The 16,450-nt window shown below is 41.5% G+C and overlaps 5 protein-coding genes across 5 annotated transcripts; 2 read left to right on the forward strand and 3 right to left on the reverse strand.

Moving 5' to 3' along the window:
* Positions 1-31: 31 nt before the first annotated feature.
* On the reverse strand, positions 32-2,445 carry K444DRAFT_518565 (uncharacterized protein; the record flags this gene model as incomplete). Its single annotated transcript, XM_024873879.1, has 2 exons — positions 32-943; positions 1,012-2,445. 2 exons carry the CDS (start codon positions 2,443-2,445, stop codon positions 32-34), a joined length of 2,346 nt encoding a protein of 781 aa, XP_024742293.1.
* A 417-nt stretch (positions 2,446-2,862) lies between these two features.
* K444DRAFT_518877 (uncharacterized protein) lies at positions 2,863-4,128 on the reverse strand (the record flags this gene model as incomplete). The annotated part of the gene is made up of 2 exons (XM_024873904.1): positions 2,863-3,996; positions 4,051-4,128. 2 exons carry the CDS (start codon positions 4,126-4,128, stop codon positions 2,863-2,865), a joined length of 1,212 nt encoding a protein of 403 aa, XP_024742294.1.
* A 695-nt stretch (positions 4,129-4,823) lies between these two features.
* Positions 4,824-5,852, forward strand: K444DRAFT_519320 (aldo-keto reductase-like protein; the record flags this gene model as incomplete). The annotated part of the gene is made up of 4 exons (XM_024873946.1): positions 4,824-4,893; positions 4,940-4,952; positions 5,007-5,064; positions 5,124-5,852. The coding sequence occupies 4 exons, from the start codon at positions 4,824-4,826 to the stop codon at positions 5,850-5,852; spliced, it is 870 nt and encodes a 289-aa protein (XP_024742295.1).
* An 834-nt stretch (positions 5,853-6,686) lies between these two features.
* Positions 6,687-8,831, forward strand: K444DRAFT_607947 (uncharacterized protein). Its single transcript, XM_024879268.1, has one exon. The coding sequence runs from the start codon at positions 6,742-6,744 to the stop codon at positions 8,548-8,550; it is 1,809 nt and encodes a 602-aa protein (XP_024742296.1). The 5' UTR covers positions 6,687-6,741; the 3' UTR covers positions 8,551-8,831.
* A 27-nt stretch (positions 8,832-8,858) lies between these two features.
* On the reverse strand, positions 8,859-12,758 carry K444DRAFT_607948 (ARM repeat-containing protein). The gene is made up of 4 exons (XM_024879269.1): positions 12,614-12,758; positions 10,250-12,560; positions 9,325-10,064; positions 8,859-9,272 (listed from the first exon to the last, which is right to left on the reverse strand). Exons 1-4 carry the CDS (start codon positions 12,657-12,659, stop codon positions 9,076-9,078), a joined length of 3,294 nt encoding a protein of 1,097 aa, XP_024742297.1. The 5' UTR covers positions 12,660-12,758; the 3' UTR covers positions 8,859-9,075.
* Positions 12,759-16,450: the final 3,692 nt, after the last annotated feature.

Raw genomic sequence — 16,450 nt, forward strand, 5'->3', positions numbered from 1 at the left:
CCAAATCCACACTTTTCCCAGCGTACGACAATCACGATGACTTGCCCTTTCCCTTTCCATTATCCAATACAAACATCTCAGGATTCCAGTCATAAGTCCGCCTCAGCCGCCTCCCCATGCGCATTGCAGCTCGAAGGAAGACCCTCGAGTCTGGCTGAGGTGCAAAAAACTGGATGGGGCGTATAAAACGATTGCTGAAGTGCCAAAGATTACCGCAGAGTTTCAAAGGCGAAAATTCCATTGCAGACATGAAGTAAAGAAAGTCACCCCAGCTTATGGCTTCCGGCCCATCCTCATCGGATGGCGTGTGGAAAAGGGCTTTGAATACCCGAAAAGCTCGCGGGTCAAGCTTGAACACCCCTTTCATGGTATCAAGGAGAACCGCCTGGCTTGCAGCATAGTTTGTTGGAGAGTTCTTGTTCTGACGCTTCAGAGAAGATATGGTCTTGGTAAGATCCTTAGCTTTTACCTTTACCTCATTACGTCCATCCATCTCAATGAAGTCTTCTTTATAGGGTTCAATCCACTCCGGCATGCGCTCCAGCTCGTGCTTGACTGAAAAATGATGGGCGAACGTTTCGTTCAGTGCTTTTCCTGTCATCGCCTCATATTGCTTGTCCACCTCTTCCCAGAAAATATCAAGATTTTTCTCTGCTCTCCACATAGTTATAGCATTATCCCTAGTTTGATGTTGATCGCATGGGTAGGAGAAATCTGAGCGGAAAGGGTGGCCAACTTTGTTAAGAGTAAAAGACAACCGGTGTCGGCCAAACTCGAGCACATGTGAATAGAGTTGAGGCAGCTGCCCGATGATCCAGATGTCACTTGATTGATCCGATTTGAACTCAGCGGCCCATGGATGATAATTTTCGATTTCATGCTGCATGAGCACACTGAGCCCAAGATCGGAAAATTGCCCAGCGACTAAGAGGGATATTCTTTCCTAGGTGGGGGAGTCAGCTATTGCTTGATACAGAATGTTCTCGGGGAAATGGGGACATTGTTTCCCACGTTTTGTTCCGGCTGAGCAAATACGAGCTTCTCCATTTCGTCGACCAGATCTTTATGGCCGTAGCGGTGATACTCGTCATCATTCTGTAGTTTAAGGTATACCCACAGCAGTGGATCACGCTCCTCATCAATATCACATCGAATCTTCGCCATCACTTTCCCATTCAGGTTCTCACGTTCCCAGAGGTTCCGTACTCGTGGAGATGCAGGTAGCATGTTATTCATGTTCGTGTGTGGGTTTTTGCTAGAGTGAAGTAGCAGACCTCTAAGCAGCTGTACATGTTTTCTGTACTCTGGTGGCAATGGATATCTGGGGTCAAGTTCTCTTGCATATTTCTTTTGAAGACTTATCACAAGCCGGACTTGTTTAGCAAGAACATCCCAGACGGCAACGGCACGGTAAGCATTGTCCACCACGGTTGACAGCGTTCGGTCCCAGAATTGAGGGTTATCGTAAGTCCAATGAACATTCCCTATAGAATCGAGGATGAGTTCTGCTCGATGTTCGCTGTACTGAAGAACAGTATCCTGGAAATATCCCGGATCCTCCCTCAATGCCCAGATATGGTCTTGCGCAGCAGAATACCTGGCGTTTATAAAGTCTTTCAGGCGGTAGAAATTGGTTTCTACAGGAATTACGTAAGGAGCGTATGTAGCTAGGATCTCGATGGTTGGCCACTGGGAAACGATCACAACGGGCCCCAGCCTTGGTCCGATAGGAAATTGGCTAACCAAAACGTCTGCTGGCTTGTTGAGGACTGCTTCACACCACTTGACAAGAAATTCCATCACTTGTTCCTGAATTTCCAATATCAACATTCCATCACCAGGCTTGAAGCCGGCTCTCGGGTTGCTGTTGTCACCCCAAGCCACCAGCTTGCCATAGGATTCGACGGTCTCTCCGTCTAGGTGCATTGTGTAACCATTCAATTTCAAAGGGGGGACAATCGTGTCAGTGTCAAGCCCTAGACGGCAGAATTCCAACTCGTGATCGACGAACGTGGCAGGGGAGTAGCGAGCGCGGGTGTTGAGTAAGCAAAGAATAGGTTTGTCGCGGATCAAGTCCTCCATGTTGATGTATGGCCATATGAAAGTGTTCACTGGCCTTTTGACTAATATTCCCTCTTCTAAAAGTTTCTTCTTTTCCGTCGCAAGGTGGTCGATGTCCGGCCTATGGCACAACGGCATATTTGGATACCAAGCCTTGGATAAAATTGTTTTCCTCCATACCTTCGTCTTTTTGATCCACCGTTTCCGCAAGGAGTCCTCGTGCCGGTCCAAGATCTGTCCCAGCAAATTCCAGTTGTACAAGAGCAAGGAAGAATGTCCTGCAGCTTCCAAAGCTACTTTCCCGGCCAGCTTCTCGGTTTCCGGCCCAGCGGCGATCTCGACCCATCCATCTGGGTTTGTTGGGGCAGATTCTATCGGGGTCATCTCCATTTCGACAGTTGGCGGAAGGATGGACTGGACGGTAATATAATTGGCGTAAAAGTTGATATTTCTGCGGGATTCTGATACCAATAAATTTGCCCGGGCGTTTCTGTTGGGGAAGGAAAGAGAGGAAAAATCGATTCAAGTAAAGAGCGCTTGGATTCCGAGTGCAGCGGCTCCTAATTAGGAAGTGACGATGGGTTAAGATTGCTTCTTCCGAAAGCTGCCACTCCCAATAGTCCCCGCCCTTCAGATTATGCCGAATATCCCGAGATACACCCAGGCAACAGGACTGACGAGAACCGAAGTAATTGAACAGTAATATGATATTCCACTGGAACCTACTCGTACGTACTAGGTGACCACAATTCTCGAGATCCAATGCTGTAGTGTCTGGTAGGCATCAAGTTCGATAATTCGTCATATGATGGACTCTTGTTTTGTTCCATTTGGAAAAACCTCTTTCTCTTCGTCTTGCTCCTCGTCCTCGTCCTCGTCAAGATCTTCCAAAGGAAAAGTCAGAATCGCGGCAATGCCACCCAAGCCCTCTAACCTCACTCCACTCTCATGATCACTGCTCAATATTCTTGCCTCGCCTCCATCTTCTTTCACCTTGTCGACCAATGTCACCCAACGTTTCCTTGTCCCGATTTCTTGGCTCCTGAAAAGAGCATTGCTGATTAGTAGCACTCCTCCTCCACGTCCGACAGCACCCTTCTCAACAGCTTTTTCGACCTCCGTCGGTCCATACCATGCTCTGCCATCATCCTTTCGAAGCAGCGTCATGAAATCATCCATAAATCTGGTTTCTTTCGAGTACTTCGTATCCTTCAACTTCGTGAGGACTTCCGGGCTTTTCAGCACCTCGTTCAAACTGTGAAGATGTCCCGAACTCGAATGGACCACAACAAGGTTGCCTTTATTGGCCAACACAGCCTTGTCTCCAAGCCGAGTCGCCTCATCCATGATATATTTCTGGAATCCCGCTGCTGTGAATCCAGGACTTGCAAGTAACAATGGCCTTGGCAGAGTAATGTCGACATGCCGCTTCAATGTCTCTAATGTGACCTCGAAGAACTTCGTCATCCCTTTATCATGATCGCCTGCTCTACCCGACCGCTTTTTGGGTATCCCTGTCTCGATTCGCTGCTTCAGAATAGTCTGATGTTCTGTAATGAGGCAAATATTTGCCAAACCTTCTTGCATAACAACAGCTGGTACTGTCCCTTCTTTGTCCTGCTTTATGGCCTCCCTCACGACGTCCAAAGCTACCGAGTCCCAGCCTTCCTTCTTCTCAAGTGTGAAGTTCCTGTTTAACTCCAGGTCGAGAGTATGATGCGCTCCGACTCCCACCCACTTGTTCTCCTCCGCCACTTTGCCACCGACATGTAACTGTCCTGCTTGCGGGTCGAAGTCGATGGATGTGACGCGGATGAGAAGAGTGACATGCACCCTTTTTGAGGTTGTACTGCCGGTGACACCTTCAGTAGTTATTTTGCGGATGGCAGATGCACGTAGAAGGTCCGTGGGGGCAATGAGGTTGTAGGCATGCCACTGTGCGGATGTAAGCAACGTGAAATGATCAGGGGACAGCTATGTAGCTCGTACCATGTCCTCTGGCTCTTCGGGGAAGAGGGTGATGGTGCCCGAGCCATCACGCTCGATATTCTGCTTGATGAGGCGCATTTCGTACCGAGATCTCTGCAGATTATGGTATGGAGTTTAATAATGCGAGTAAACTTTTAGAGGTGCTAAGAGCTATTTGACCGAGTTGTCGTCTGTTTGTGAATCGAAAAGGAAGAGTAGTCGCGTAGACATTTGGTCGAAATATGTGGTGGGGTAAATTTGTGACGTGGTGAATGGAAGTACTAGTAGTAGATCTGGCCAGTCAACGTGCAAATAAGGTACAGATATGGATTGGCTATGCTTACTTCAGTTTGGCATGCAGCTTATTCTTTGGTGGAGCGGAAAAAACCCAAAGTTTGAAAAGAGAGCCTCAATCTCGAGTTTCATGAACGAAGGTCACATGACGTCAACCCCTCTTTGACAAGCAACTTCGAGACTGCTCGTGGAGTTATCTGCTCTTTAAAAGGTCGCTGAGATTTTGCGATGTTTAGTTGCTGTGGGATCCATAGCTGATATGAGATTGGAGCTCTTGCAACGGCAAATATTCCACGGAATTCAAGGTCTTTTGCTACTTCCGGCTTCATGCTGCACACTGAAGTCCTTCCTTGTTTGGTGTGGCGTCAGAACTGGGATATGATTTGAAATCGACAAAACCCTCCCTGATTTTTGCCTTATCTCATCTTCTTTCCATCTTTTGAAATTAGTTCCGATCTTCCACCAAAACCAAACGAACAACAGCCCTCTCCAGCAAAGCAATGGCGAATCTTACTCTCAACTCAAAGGTCCAGCTTAATAGCGGTTACGATATCCCACGGTTGGGATTTGGTGAGCAGCATATTCCTTATTTATGATTCTCGTGCTGACCATGAAGGGGTCTGGCAAACGTAGGCATGGCCAAAATCGAGTCTCCTAGTTTTGTCACTAATATCCATGTGAAGCCCAACAGATATTTGTGAAGAAGTCGTCAAACATGCATTCAAGTCTGGTTACAAACACGTGAGGACGACCCCTTCTAGAGACTTTCCAAATCTAGCGCTCTTCCTAAAGCCCTACAGGTCGATTCTGCAGCCGCCTATCGCAACGAGGCTCCATGCGGCAAGGCTATCCTCAGCTCTGCACTCAATCGTGAAGATATATTCTTCACCAGCAAGGTTCCTGCTCGCGCATTGAGCTACGAGAATACCCTTGCTCAGGTGGAGAAGACTTTGAAGGAGACCGGGCTTACTTACATCGACCTTATGCTCCTTCATGCTCCCTATGGAGGTCGAGACGCTCGTAAGGGTGCTTGGAAGGCTTTGGTTGAAGCGCACAATGAGGGCAAAATTTGCTCTATTGGAGTCAGCAATTATGGTGTTCACCACCTCGACGAGATGGAAGAGTACATTCAAGAACTGGAGAAGGAAGGCAAAGGCAAAGGCGGTGTGATCAGTGTCAACCAACTTGAAATTCACCCTTGGTTGCCTAGAACTGATATTGTTGAGTGGTGCCAAAAACGAGGTATCGTCGTTGAGGCTTATTCTCCTCTTGTGCGTGGTGAGAGAATGGAGGAAAAAGTGTTGCAGCCTCTCACGAAAAAGTATGGAAAAACGGCAGCACAAGTGCTCTTGAGATGGAGTTTGCAGAAAGGACTTGTGCCTCTTCCAAAGAGTGTTACTCCGTCCCGGATCGAGGAGAATGCCAACATCTTTGACTTCGAGCTGACTCCCGAGGAGATGAAAACATTGGAGATGGATGAATATTCCCCTGTCTGTTGGGATCCTACAATTGCGAAGCTTGAGCAATAGGTGTTTTTGTGTATCGATCAAAGGATCTCCAAAATTTCGAAGGTCAGTTATAATCTAAGTGGAGCAGCTTTACCTGTTTATTTTATTACCATTTTATTACTAAACTTGGACGTGAGACCGTGGTTGGCAGTGGTTGGCTTACAAAAAAGCTCCTGAAGTACTTGACTGATCCCGCATAGGACACAAAAAGCGGCACTAATTTTCACTGTCTTTTGTCAAAGTTGCACATTTGGAGGTTTAGTACCCTAGTTCGAGAACCTCGAGATTTTTAGAAGGTGAAGACTTTTCAATGTACAACGAACCCAGAGACCATTTAGACTAGAAAGCGGTTAAACTGTCCAAGTACATTTAGTGCCGCTTTTTCGTCCATGGCAAGCTAGTCTCTCCTCTTCGATGAAGGTCTAAATATATCTCCTCACGATTGGGATATTAATATCTAATCAGCGTTCTCAATGCAATGAGGAAACCCGAATCTTGATAATAGTAGGTTTGCTTGAAGCAGGACACTTACAACGAATGATTGTGAATTTGTACCAAAGAATCAGTAGTGAGCGTCCAGGCTGAAAAAGCTTCACTTGCGAGTTGCTGATCCGTAAAGGTCACCAGGGGTGACTTCCAAATCCACTAACAGGCCCAGAAGTTAAGTTTCATGCCTCGAATAAATACTTTTGCATGAGTGAAACAAAACAGTCTCATTGTCCCCCCCCTTTAAAAACCTTTGGGGGGTTTTGGATAAGTCACCAAAGGTTGTCAATATTTACCCCGCGTTTAGACGCGTCCCCTCCACCAATCGCAGATCGCCAACCGAAAATCCAGACTTTCGTCTCAACAACATTTTGACCACACTGATTGTACTCATTTCTCTTTGATTGCGCCAGATGCCGCGACAATGGCCGGTCGTCAGCGAACCTTCGAGCTGATACCTACGACGCTGGCGAAGTCCCATGGCAACCAGCCGACTTATATGACCAGCAAACAGGTCAAGAAAGCATACCAGGAAGCGAATCGGGGACCGAGGATATCGAGAGCAGAGCAGCGCCGACTGGACGCCGAGGAGCTACAGAGGCAGAACAAGGAATATGAGAGGGAAAGAGTTGCAGCCAAAGCCAAAGCTGCCCGGGAGAAGAAGGCGGCAAAGGAAACTGCGGATAAGGAAGCCAGAAGGAGGATGAGGCTGCCGGAACCCAGTCGATTCGTACGAGCGAGCCAGCCTACAATATCGAAATTCGTCAGGGGTGGTAACAATGGGAAACGGTCGTGGCAGGAAATGAAGATGCATACTTTGGAGGAGGACTCAGAGGGTACATTGTCTGAGAGTGGGTTCGGGGAAAAGGACGATGCCCAACCTCCTGCAAAACGAGTTCCGGCTGAGGATGACTCGGAGGATGAATTTGGAGACTTTCCATCTCTATCGCAATCAGACCTGCTAGAGAAAATCGACAGTTCAATGGTATCTTTAAATGGTGCTGGAACAGGATCTCCGGCTGTGGTAGCAAAGCAACCAGCCCTGCCACCCTGCCAAGAACCATCGCAAAGCCTGCCCGCGAGGAAATCTTCCGAAGATGAATACCCACTGGACAACTCACAACTTGTTGCGGAGATGGTCAACACTCAGCTGCTGTCGGAGGCCGCGGAAGCAGTCCAAAGGTCGGATGGTACAGAACTCCCTGTGCCCAAGCAAACCACACCAAAGCCAACGCTTTCAAAGAAGCCACAGCAACAAGTGCAGCCAATTCCGAGGGACATTTTACCCAAACCGACAGATGCAAAAAACCAGAAGCTATCAGTATCCAGATCTGCAGACAGTAATAATGCCCGCACCAAACCTGCAAAGCCTACTGTGGTTTCTAGACCAGTTTTGCAAGAAGTATCCACCAATATGCCACCTCCACCAATCCCTCTCAAAGAGAAGAAGGCCATATCATTCGCACCATCGCCTCAAAAACATAGATCTCTACTCCAAATAACCACCAAAACGACCAACAAACCAAAACATATTATTCCTCTATCAGGGACTCAAGTCTTCCTAGAAAATCATCTTGACGACTTCTTCCCCAGCCCGACCCAAGAAATCCGTGAGCTCCTCTCCGATGTAGACGACCTTCCTTCAAACACACAAATAGCACGAGAGCTCAGTCCAGATTCCCCCAAGGAAGATTTGAACAGTTTGCCACCCAACAGAGCAACAATGAGATGGCCTAATCTGAAGCCTATAATAGAGGAGAACGAATTTGACAACTTGATATGCACTCAAGACCTCATTCTGTCTTCGCAAGAGCTTCTTGAGATCACGACGCCAAGTCGACCACCGCCAAAGTCACACGTTGAGCCCGAGCCAGTGAAACAAAAGCCAGTTCCGAGGCCAAAACCGAGATTTTTCGAAGAAAAAGATGATGACATCCTTCATGCTGTATTACATGAGAGCAAGACGAACGCTATTCGGTCACATCGTCCAGCACCCCAAACAAGAGAGACGAAACGCCCCTTCTTTGAGGAAAAAGAAGATGATTTACTTGCGGCTGCTATTTACGAGAGTAAGATGATGGCGGGGAAGCAGCAGATGGTAAAGGTACCGCTAAAAGAGACGAATGAGAATGAGCGGAAAGAGAGGACGCTGAAAAGGAGAATTTCAAGCGCTTCGACGGACTATGGAGAGGATGAGTTTAGTGGGGAGGAGTGGGAATCGTTGGTGTTGTGATTACGTTTCTGTTTTCTTTATATGGTACTTTGCGTAAGGCAAGCATGGGTTGGATGGCAGCATTGGGAATTCTAGGCATAGCATGGAAGTGAAGCATGGTTGCATGGCAGCATTGGGGCGGAATGGAAAGGCATTGGTACTGTATATTTGGGAAAGGATTGCTGCATTGTTTCTTTGTATTGTTCGGAGCATTATAGAAGGTTAGGAAGGAAACGAAGATACCCATAGCATTTTCAGACGGAATGGCAAGTAGCATATGGAACGGCATATTCAGATCCAATGAGACTCGTTGCCAGTGAAGCATTTGAGGCAGTAATTCGAAAGTCGACAATCTTTCATTCATTGCATAAAGTAAGAAGAGCCTCTCAATCGGTCTTGGGGTATGCTACTCTCATCGAAATAAACTAAAAACAAGAAATCCAACAGAAAACGGGATATCAAGGCTAGGCGTGATACCCAAGCAAACTATCTATTCTTCCCATATCATTCATCAAGTCATGAATCATCTAGTCAATCATGAACCATCTATCCGCGCACACAATTCATCAACGTCTCATTCCCTTGGATCAAGCTCGGGTTCTTCTCAGCGATGAACTTCACGGTTGCGATGACCTTCGCACGTGTGGGGATGTCGAGCTGCTCCACGGGGTCGCTGAGTACTGAAGTGAAGATTGGGAGGAGCTTCGGTGTTAATTCGATGATTGAAGAGTTTTGTTGGGAGTCTAGCGGGTAGGGTTAGAGGTAAATATTAAAAGGACGAGAGGAGAAACTTACACAACCCAGCAATACAGTCGAAGATTGGGGTATTCTCTTCATAGTCTTCAGTCAATGGCAACAAGTCGACCATGACTGGGAGAATGTCGTCAACAGGAACCTTGTCTTGGTGAGCCATGATCATACGGGAAACACATCCACAAGCGTTGTCAAGTGTTCTGGCGCGGCGGGTCTGAAGGAGAGGCTCGAGCTTAGACAGGATGGTGTTGAAGCTGGGGAGATATGCGGCCGAATTGGTCGAGTGGAAGATTAAGAGGCCGATAGCATATGCGGCGTTTGACTTTGTCTCTGGGTCCTCGTCCGAGAGTCTGTGCAGGAGAAGCTTGAGAAGCACTTCGGTGAACGGAGCGACCCCGGCTCCCATGTTTTTCGTGCATTCTGCGATGACACCGACGGCTGTTGACCGCTCATAGTTGGTTTGCGAAGAGGCATACTTCATGACTGGCTTTTGGTAGATCTTCCACACTTCACTGAATTGAGAGCCGAGAGCCTTGGAGACACCAATAATCACATCAAGGGCGGTATCGATGACAAGCCAATCATACTCGGATGATTCTTCATCGTCTAAGCCTTCGTGATCATCGTCATCGCCCATGTCTTGTTGGCAAGGATGAGCCTTCGAGATGATCGCACCCATGGTGGTGGTCATGCTTTCTGCGAATTTGTCCTGAGTGAGGATGGCGGGCCCGCAAAGCTTCAGCGTGGCGGATACATTCCGATTTATATCGGTGACAACAGCACTACAAGTTTACATAGTCAGTAAACCTATCTCTTCATGTTGCAAGAAAACAAGGTAAAATTGATGGTTGATCAGAATGTTGATACGCGTTCGCAGCATTGGCAACTTGTGCCTCTGAGTGAGCTGGGTATAACGTCATGTTGTTCATCATTTCAAATGGAGGGAAGAAAAATTTGCAATGCATACCGATCAACTTCGTCATCCCAGACGGAGAGCGTTGCAATTGAAACCACCTCGCCGAGCTTGAGGACCTCTTCAGAGGGTTGAGACTTGAGAGGCAAGCCTGGAGTCCATTTCTCTCCGGTGTGGTCCTCCATTAAGCCGAAAAGGCAGGCGTATGATCGCCACAAGGTACCTATAGCTGCTTTTCGTACTCCTTCGTACGAGTGTTCAACCAAGCCAACCGTGGTCTCGACAGTCTTCTCAAAATACGGCATAAAGTGCTGACGGGTGTTCGATAGGACATCTCCAAGCACTTCAACTGCAACTTCCTTCTCCAAGGCAACTGCAGTGACAGCCGTGAGATCATCCCAATCATCGTCGTCATCATCGTCTCCCATCTCATCGAGATCATCCGGAGCATCAGTTGCAGAGGCAACCTTCACCTTCTTCCCTGCAATAATGACCTCCTGGCCAAGAATGTCCTTTGCCTCTTCTCCCAATTCAACCTCAATGTCAGATTCCTCTTGCTCCAAACTCTCCATAAGGCCCTTAACCACACCGTCAAGAAAGGGTGTGAATTCTTCCTGATAGACTTTGGCAAGTGTGCTCCAAAGGATGTAACTGGTCTCCCGTAATCGAGGGTGTCCCAAGTGCAGTGCTTCCTCACTGGCTTGCATCAAGGGCTGAACGTATGGTTGGAAAGCCTTAGCACCAACAGCTGTAGCCATGCTGCCCATAGAATCGCAAACGGTACCTCGAAGGTCAAGTTCTTCTGTGCTCTCCTTGAGGGTGACATACTCTGATAGAGCTTTCATTGTTGTCTCGAAGTATGGCAAGAAGGCGTCCATAGCAGAACCAGCGATAGATCCCATTGCACCAGCAGCACTTGCTTTGACATTAAGATCTGTGTGGCCGAGTAATCTACCAAGACGAGGGACCAGTTCAGGAATATATCCGACGATTGTTGCTTTATCAACACCTTCAGTTACTGAATCTAAGGCACTGCAAGATGCTTTCAAAATATCAAGATTCTTTTCCTGATCGGCTGCATTTGCTGCTTGGACGCTGGCAGAATCGAGGTTCTTAAGCAGTGCTGGGATGAGTTCAGCGTGATGCTTGCACAACTCTTCTGCAAGATCATCGGCTAGTCTTGCAACCCCATTGAGAGCAGCATTTCGGACACCAATCTCGGGGTCATTAAGAAGCTTCAGGACTATCGGCATCAAAGTGTCGAGCTGAGTCGCAATGAAGTCTGGAGCGCCTTCTACACACATGCCAAGTGCCAGAATGCCAGCTTGACGGTATTTGGGCTGCTCACTGTTGACATATTGTGGCAAAGCCGCCAAGAGCGGGACAACGACTTGACGCGGAGGCAGACTCGTAGCAAGCAGGTCCAAAAGGCCAAGGGCCGATTTGTGTGGAGTGACATCGTCATCATCTTCCTCGTCGTCAATTTCTGTTGCGATCTGCATGCTCTTCAAAGTCAGAGTCTCTCCCATGTCTCGGATAGCCTGGATCTTCATCTTTCGGTATCTGGCGCATTGCATCAAGAAAGAGAGAGCCTGTGACCTAGATTCGTCCGGAATATCGGTGTCCGCGGCGAGGTTGATCATGAATGTCAGAAGGTCTTTGAAATGCTTGTTCAGAAGAGCAGATTCGCAGCCAAGAAGTGTCTGGAAAACCTCGAATGCTTGCATAACACGTTCCTCATTTTGCTCATCCACCGAAGACTTCAAGACACCGACCATGCCAGGGAAGATCTCCACGAACCGGGCCAAGTTCTCTGGATCTTCATCCGGCTGGATTAACATGGCAACTCTGCTCAGGCACAGCATGGTATTGATGCGAACTTCAGCACTTTCTGGATCTTTGATAGTGTTGCTGAATAGCGAGAATAAACCAGGTAGTTTGTCTTCGAATGCATCACCTGCTGTCTCTAGCAAGGAAAACAGAATAAAGATGCCGATTTCACGGTGTGCGACTTGCTTGGACGTGGCAGCCTGATGAAGGAGGCCCGGGAGCGACTCCCATTCACCATCCTCGAGATCATTTCCTGCAATAGAAGCAATCACACGGGCAGCAGAGTGCCTAACCAGGGGTTTCTCTTCGCTGAGGGTTGACTCCAAAAGCTTCTCACGAATCGCTGGCTTTTGGTCTGCCGGCAAGGAAGACCAATGTTTGGGGATCAAACGTTGAGCTTCGACGGCAGCCTGTTGGCGGAGTTCGGGGACATCATGAGATGTGAGGATGTGCAACAACCACAAGAGGGACTGAGGGTGAGGGTAGTAGGTCTTTCGCAGCTCTGTCGTTGCAGCCTTCACTCGGTTGGTGTCCGCTATTCAGATGTTAGCAGACTGAGCCTGGGTGGACATCGAAGCTTGGACGCACGAATTTGAATACTCTGCAAGAGCTCGAGGAATTTCTGTTGGTCCATGTTGACCTGCTGTACGACTCCACGTTCGTACCAACAAGGGCGAGTATAAGGGATAGCACGATGATGTTTCGAGTTCAAGACATCGAACGCGACGTGGAGGGGTTGCTGGAAAAAATAATAAAATAATTTCTTGAGCGCCTTAGCCAGCCAATTAACCGATTTCCAAGGTCAATGCACACCCCAAGCGAATGCACACCCTTTTCCCACCAAAACTACCCATTTTTAGACCTTAATAATTAAATAACTAATAAGTAGATTACCCTTAAAATTTCCATATTACTAGTTTCATATATATTAAATAAGACTATAATATAAAGTTTACGTAATATTACATATTACGTAATTAATATTAAGCTTAAAGCTTATAAATTACTAAGTTTAATATTATATAAATAATTTCATAAATAAGATTAATAAATAAAAACTACTTAATTTTATATTAATAATATAGCTTATAAAATACATTTATTAAGAAGTTTTATTTATATACCTTTATAATAGAAAGATTTATTCAAAATAGTAATATTTTTAAAAATTTGTTTACTAATTATATTATAATAATTACTTTTTGATTTTTTAATAAAAACTATTATTCTTTATATATTAAAAGAAAATGAAAGAAGAAGTATTTAATTATATAAGAGTTTATAATATATTTTGAATTTTAAAATTTATAACCTTAGTTTTTATTTAAAATAATTATATTATATTAAATAAAAGTATTATTTATAAAACAATTTATATAATATTATAAATTAATATATAAAGTATTAAAAGAATTAAATATATTATTAAAAATAAGCTTATATATATTCATATATTAAATAAAAAATCTAGTATTATTTTTATTAATTATATTATATTAATTATAAGGTTATATAAACATTTTATATAATAGAATAGTAGCTTTAGATTAGTTTTATATAAGGTAACTTAGCTCTTTATTTTTTTGGTTTTTATTTCTTAATTTAATCTTTTTTTAAAAAAAAAATTTATAAAAAAAATTAAATATAAAACCAGAATTTTACAACTAATATACTATTCTATATGAAAATAATAGCCTTAATTTATAATTATATATAAGATAAAGTAAACTTATAAAAATTAAGTTAAAAACATTTATAAATATAGAGATATTAAGTATTAAATTAAAGTATTTAAGATTCTTAAAATTTTATATAAAAGCCAAGTTTAAATAATCTTAAAATCTTAAAATATCTATATTTAAAACAAAATAAATACTCTATCTTCTCCTCTTTCCAAATATAAAAGAGTTATATTATTATCTTTAATAGTTATTTAGTAAATAATTATTTAATATTATGTATTTGGCTAAGATTAGGGTGTGCATTCGCTTGGGGTGTGCATTGACCTTGGAAATCAGTTACGTAGCTAGAAGGGTTCACCCACCAACCGCCCAAACCCCCATTCCGCCCAACCAAAAAATCATCGCTTTTCATCATTAATTACAACACAACCAATTAATGAATTTTATTGATTTCGACGCCATTTTAGTCGCATTTAGTCCCTCTTCAAATCTGGCACCATATCTATCAAGAAGAAACCGATTATCGACTACCCTAATAACCCTGACAAGATACCGTATTACGAATACTTGGAAATAGCTTGGGAGGCCTATATTAACTCGAATAGGAAGCTATTAATACGAAAAGTAGCTAAATACTACAGGGTTAAATAGGAGACTCTGCGAGATCGAATTAATAGTAATATAATATATAAATAAGCGGCAGAACTATAGTAGTACCTGATTCTAATAAAAGAATAAATAATTAAATAATATATTATATAATTTAAGATTTAGGAATAGTCTCTAATAGTTTCCTAGATTCAGAAAATAGTAAAGAAGTTTTTAATTATAAAGGAAGATCTATAGAAAGTTGGAATTAACTAAATATAGAAATATCTTAAATATTATTTATAGCTTAAGGCTTAATTTATTACATTATTAGATAAAGATTAAGTTATCTTAAAAAATCTAAATTAAATTTAATAATTTTTTAAACTTTTCTAAACTATAAAAAATAAATATAATATTTATAATAATAATATATTTAATATAAATAAGAAAGATATTATAATAGAAATATTAGTAAAACTTAAAATTATTTATTTCAAGAAATATAAAAAGATAAGAATAATATAATAAGGAAATAAAGAATAGGTATTATTAATTAAATATATATCTTTAAATAAAAAAGTATTCTCTATATATATTATCTTTAAGGCCAAATAGCTTAATAAGGCTTAAATATAACGAATTTAGGAAAAATAAAAAGGAAACTTATATTATTTCTAATTAAAGTTAGATAAATAATAAGCTTTACCTTAAATAGTTTAAAATTGTTTTTAAATTAGAAACTATAAAGATTAAAAAAATAAAGTATTAAATACTACTTTTTAATAGCTATAAATCTCACTTAATATATTAAGTAGTTTTTTACTATTTAGAAAAGAAAATTATCTTACTTTATTTTCTTAACTATTTTATATATATCTTTTAATTATATAATATTAGTATTTCTGAATTACTTATAAATACTTATTATAAGATTCTTATAGAAAAGACTTAATAGGAAACTAGATATTCTATTAATAAACTTATGTTTTTAGAAATTCTTTATAAGATACGAATTTAAGCCTTTATTAAATATAATATTAAGAGATCTTAGGAAAAAATAAAGCTCTTTTTATTTAATTCTAAAGTTATAATTAGCTTACTTTTAATAATTATTCTATAATAAGAAGTAGCTAAAATAAAGGCACTTCTAAAACCTCCTAATTAACTAACTATATTTAGATAACTAGCTCCCTTAATTATTAAAACTCCTATTAATATTAGTATTATTAAAGTTATTATTAAAGTATTTTTTAAGTCTAGCTTTAATAGCCTTAAAAGTATACTTGAAATAATTAATTTATTATAAGATTAATAGCTAAAAAATCTAGAGATTATAATTTAGAAGCTTAGTAATTCTATTATTACTATAATTATAAAAATAGTTCTTACTAAAGAAATTAATTAAGAGCTTATTAAATTATCTAATTATTAAAAGATTTATAAGAAAGCTTTTATAAAAGCCAAAGACAAGATTACTAATATAAGAGTCTTAAGCTTAAAAATAATAAATAAAATAATATGAATTAAAGCGAAATAAAAGAAAATAAAAGCAAAAGAGCTTATAAAGTAAAAGAGACTCAAGGCTATTTCAAAGTAGTAAAAAAGCCTTTATAATTAAATCTTAATTAAATTCAGGAAATAGAGCCCTAAAATCCTTTAGGAAATTAAAAATAATATAAATCTTAAGTATTAACTATTAATAGAAATAAGTTTATTAAAAGCTTTAAAAATATTAAGATATTATATAAAGAAAGTATTATTAGTAAGCTCTTTAATTAAGTATATCCTTCCTTATATTAAGTTTAATAATCTCTTTAATTTTCTTATAAAAGTATAATTAACTAATTTTCTTTCTTTTATACTTATAACTTCTTTCTATTTCCATTTTATTAAAACGAAGATCTCTAGTAAAGTAATTAATAAAACAAAAAATAAGGAGAGTAAAGGAGGTAATTAATAAAGTAATTAAACCTTTAGAGACTCTTATAATTAGTAAATAAAAAAGTAAAAGAAAACTATTTTATAATAAAGTATTTATAAAGGGTTTAGCTAATTAGAAGACATAGATATAATATAAATAAAATGGCTATTTTTGAGCTTTTTATAAACCGAAATTCGATTCTATATAATATCCCTGGGAAAGATACTTTAG

This window comes from Hyaloscypha bicolor (genome assembly GCF_002865645.1).
Source record: "Hyaloscypha bicolor E unplaced genomic scaffold K444scaffold_16, whole genome shotgun sequence".
Classification (NCBI taxonomy): domain Eukaryota; kingdom Fungi; phylum Ascomycota; class Leotiomycetes; order Helotiales; family Hyaloscyphaceae; genus Hyaloscypha; species Hyaloscypha bicolor.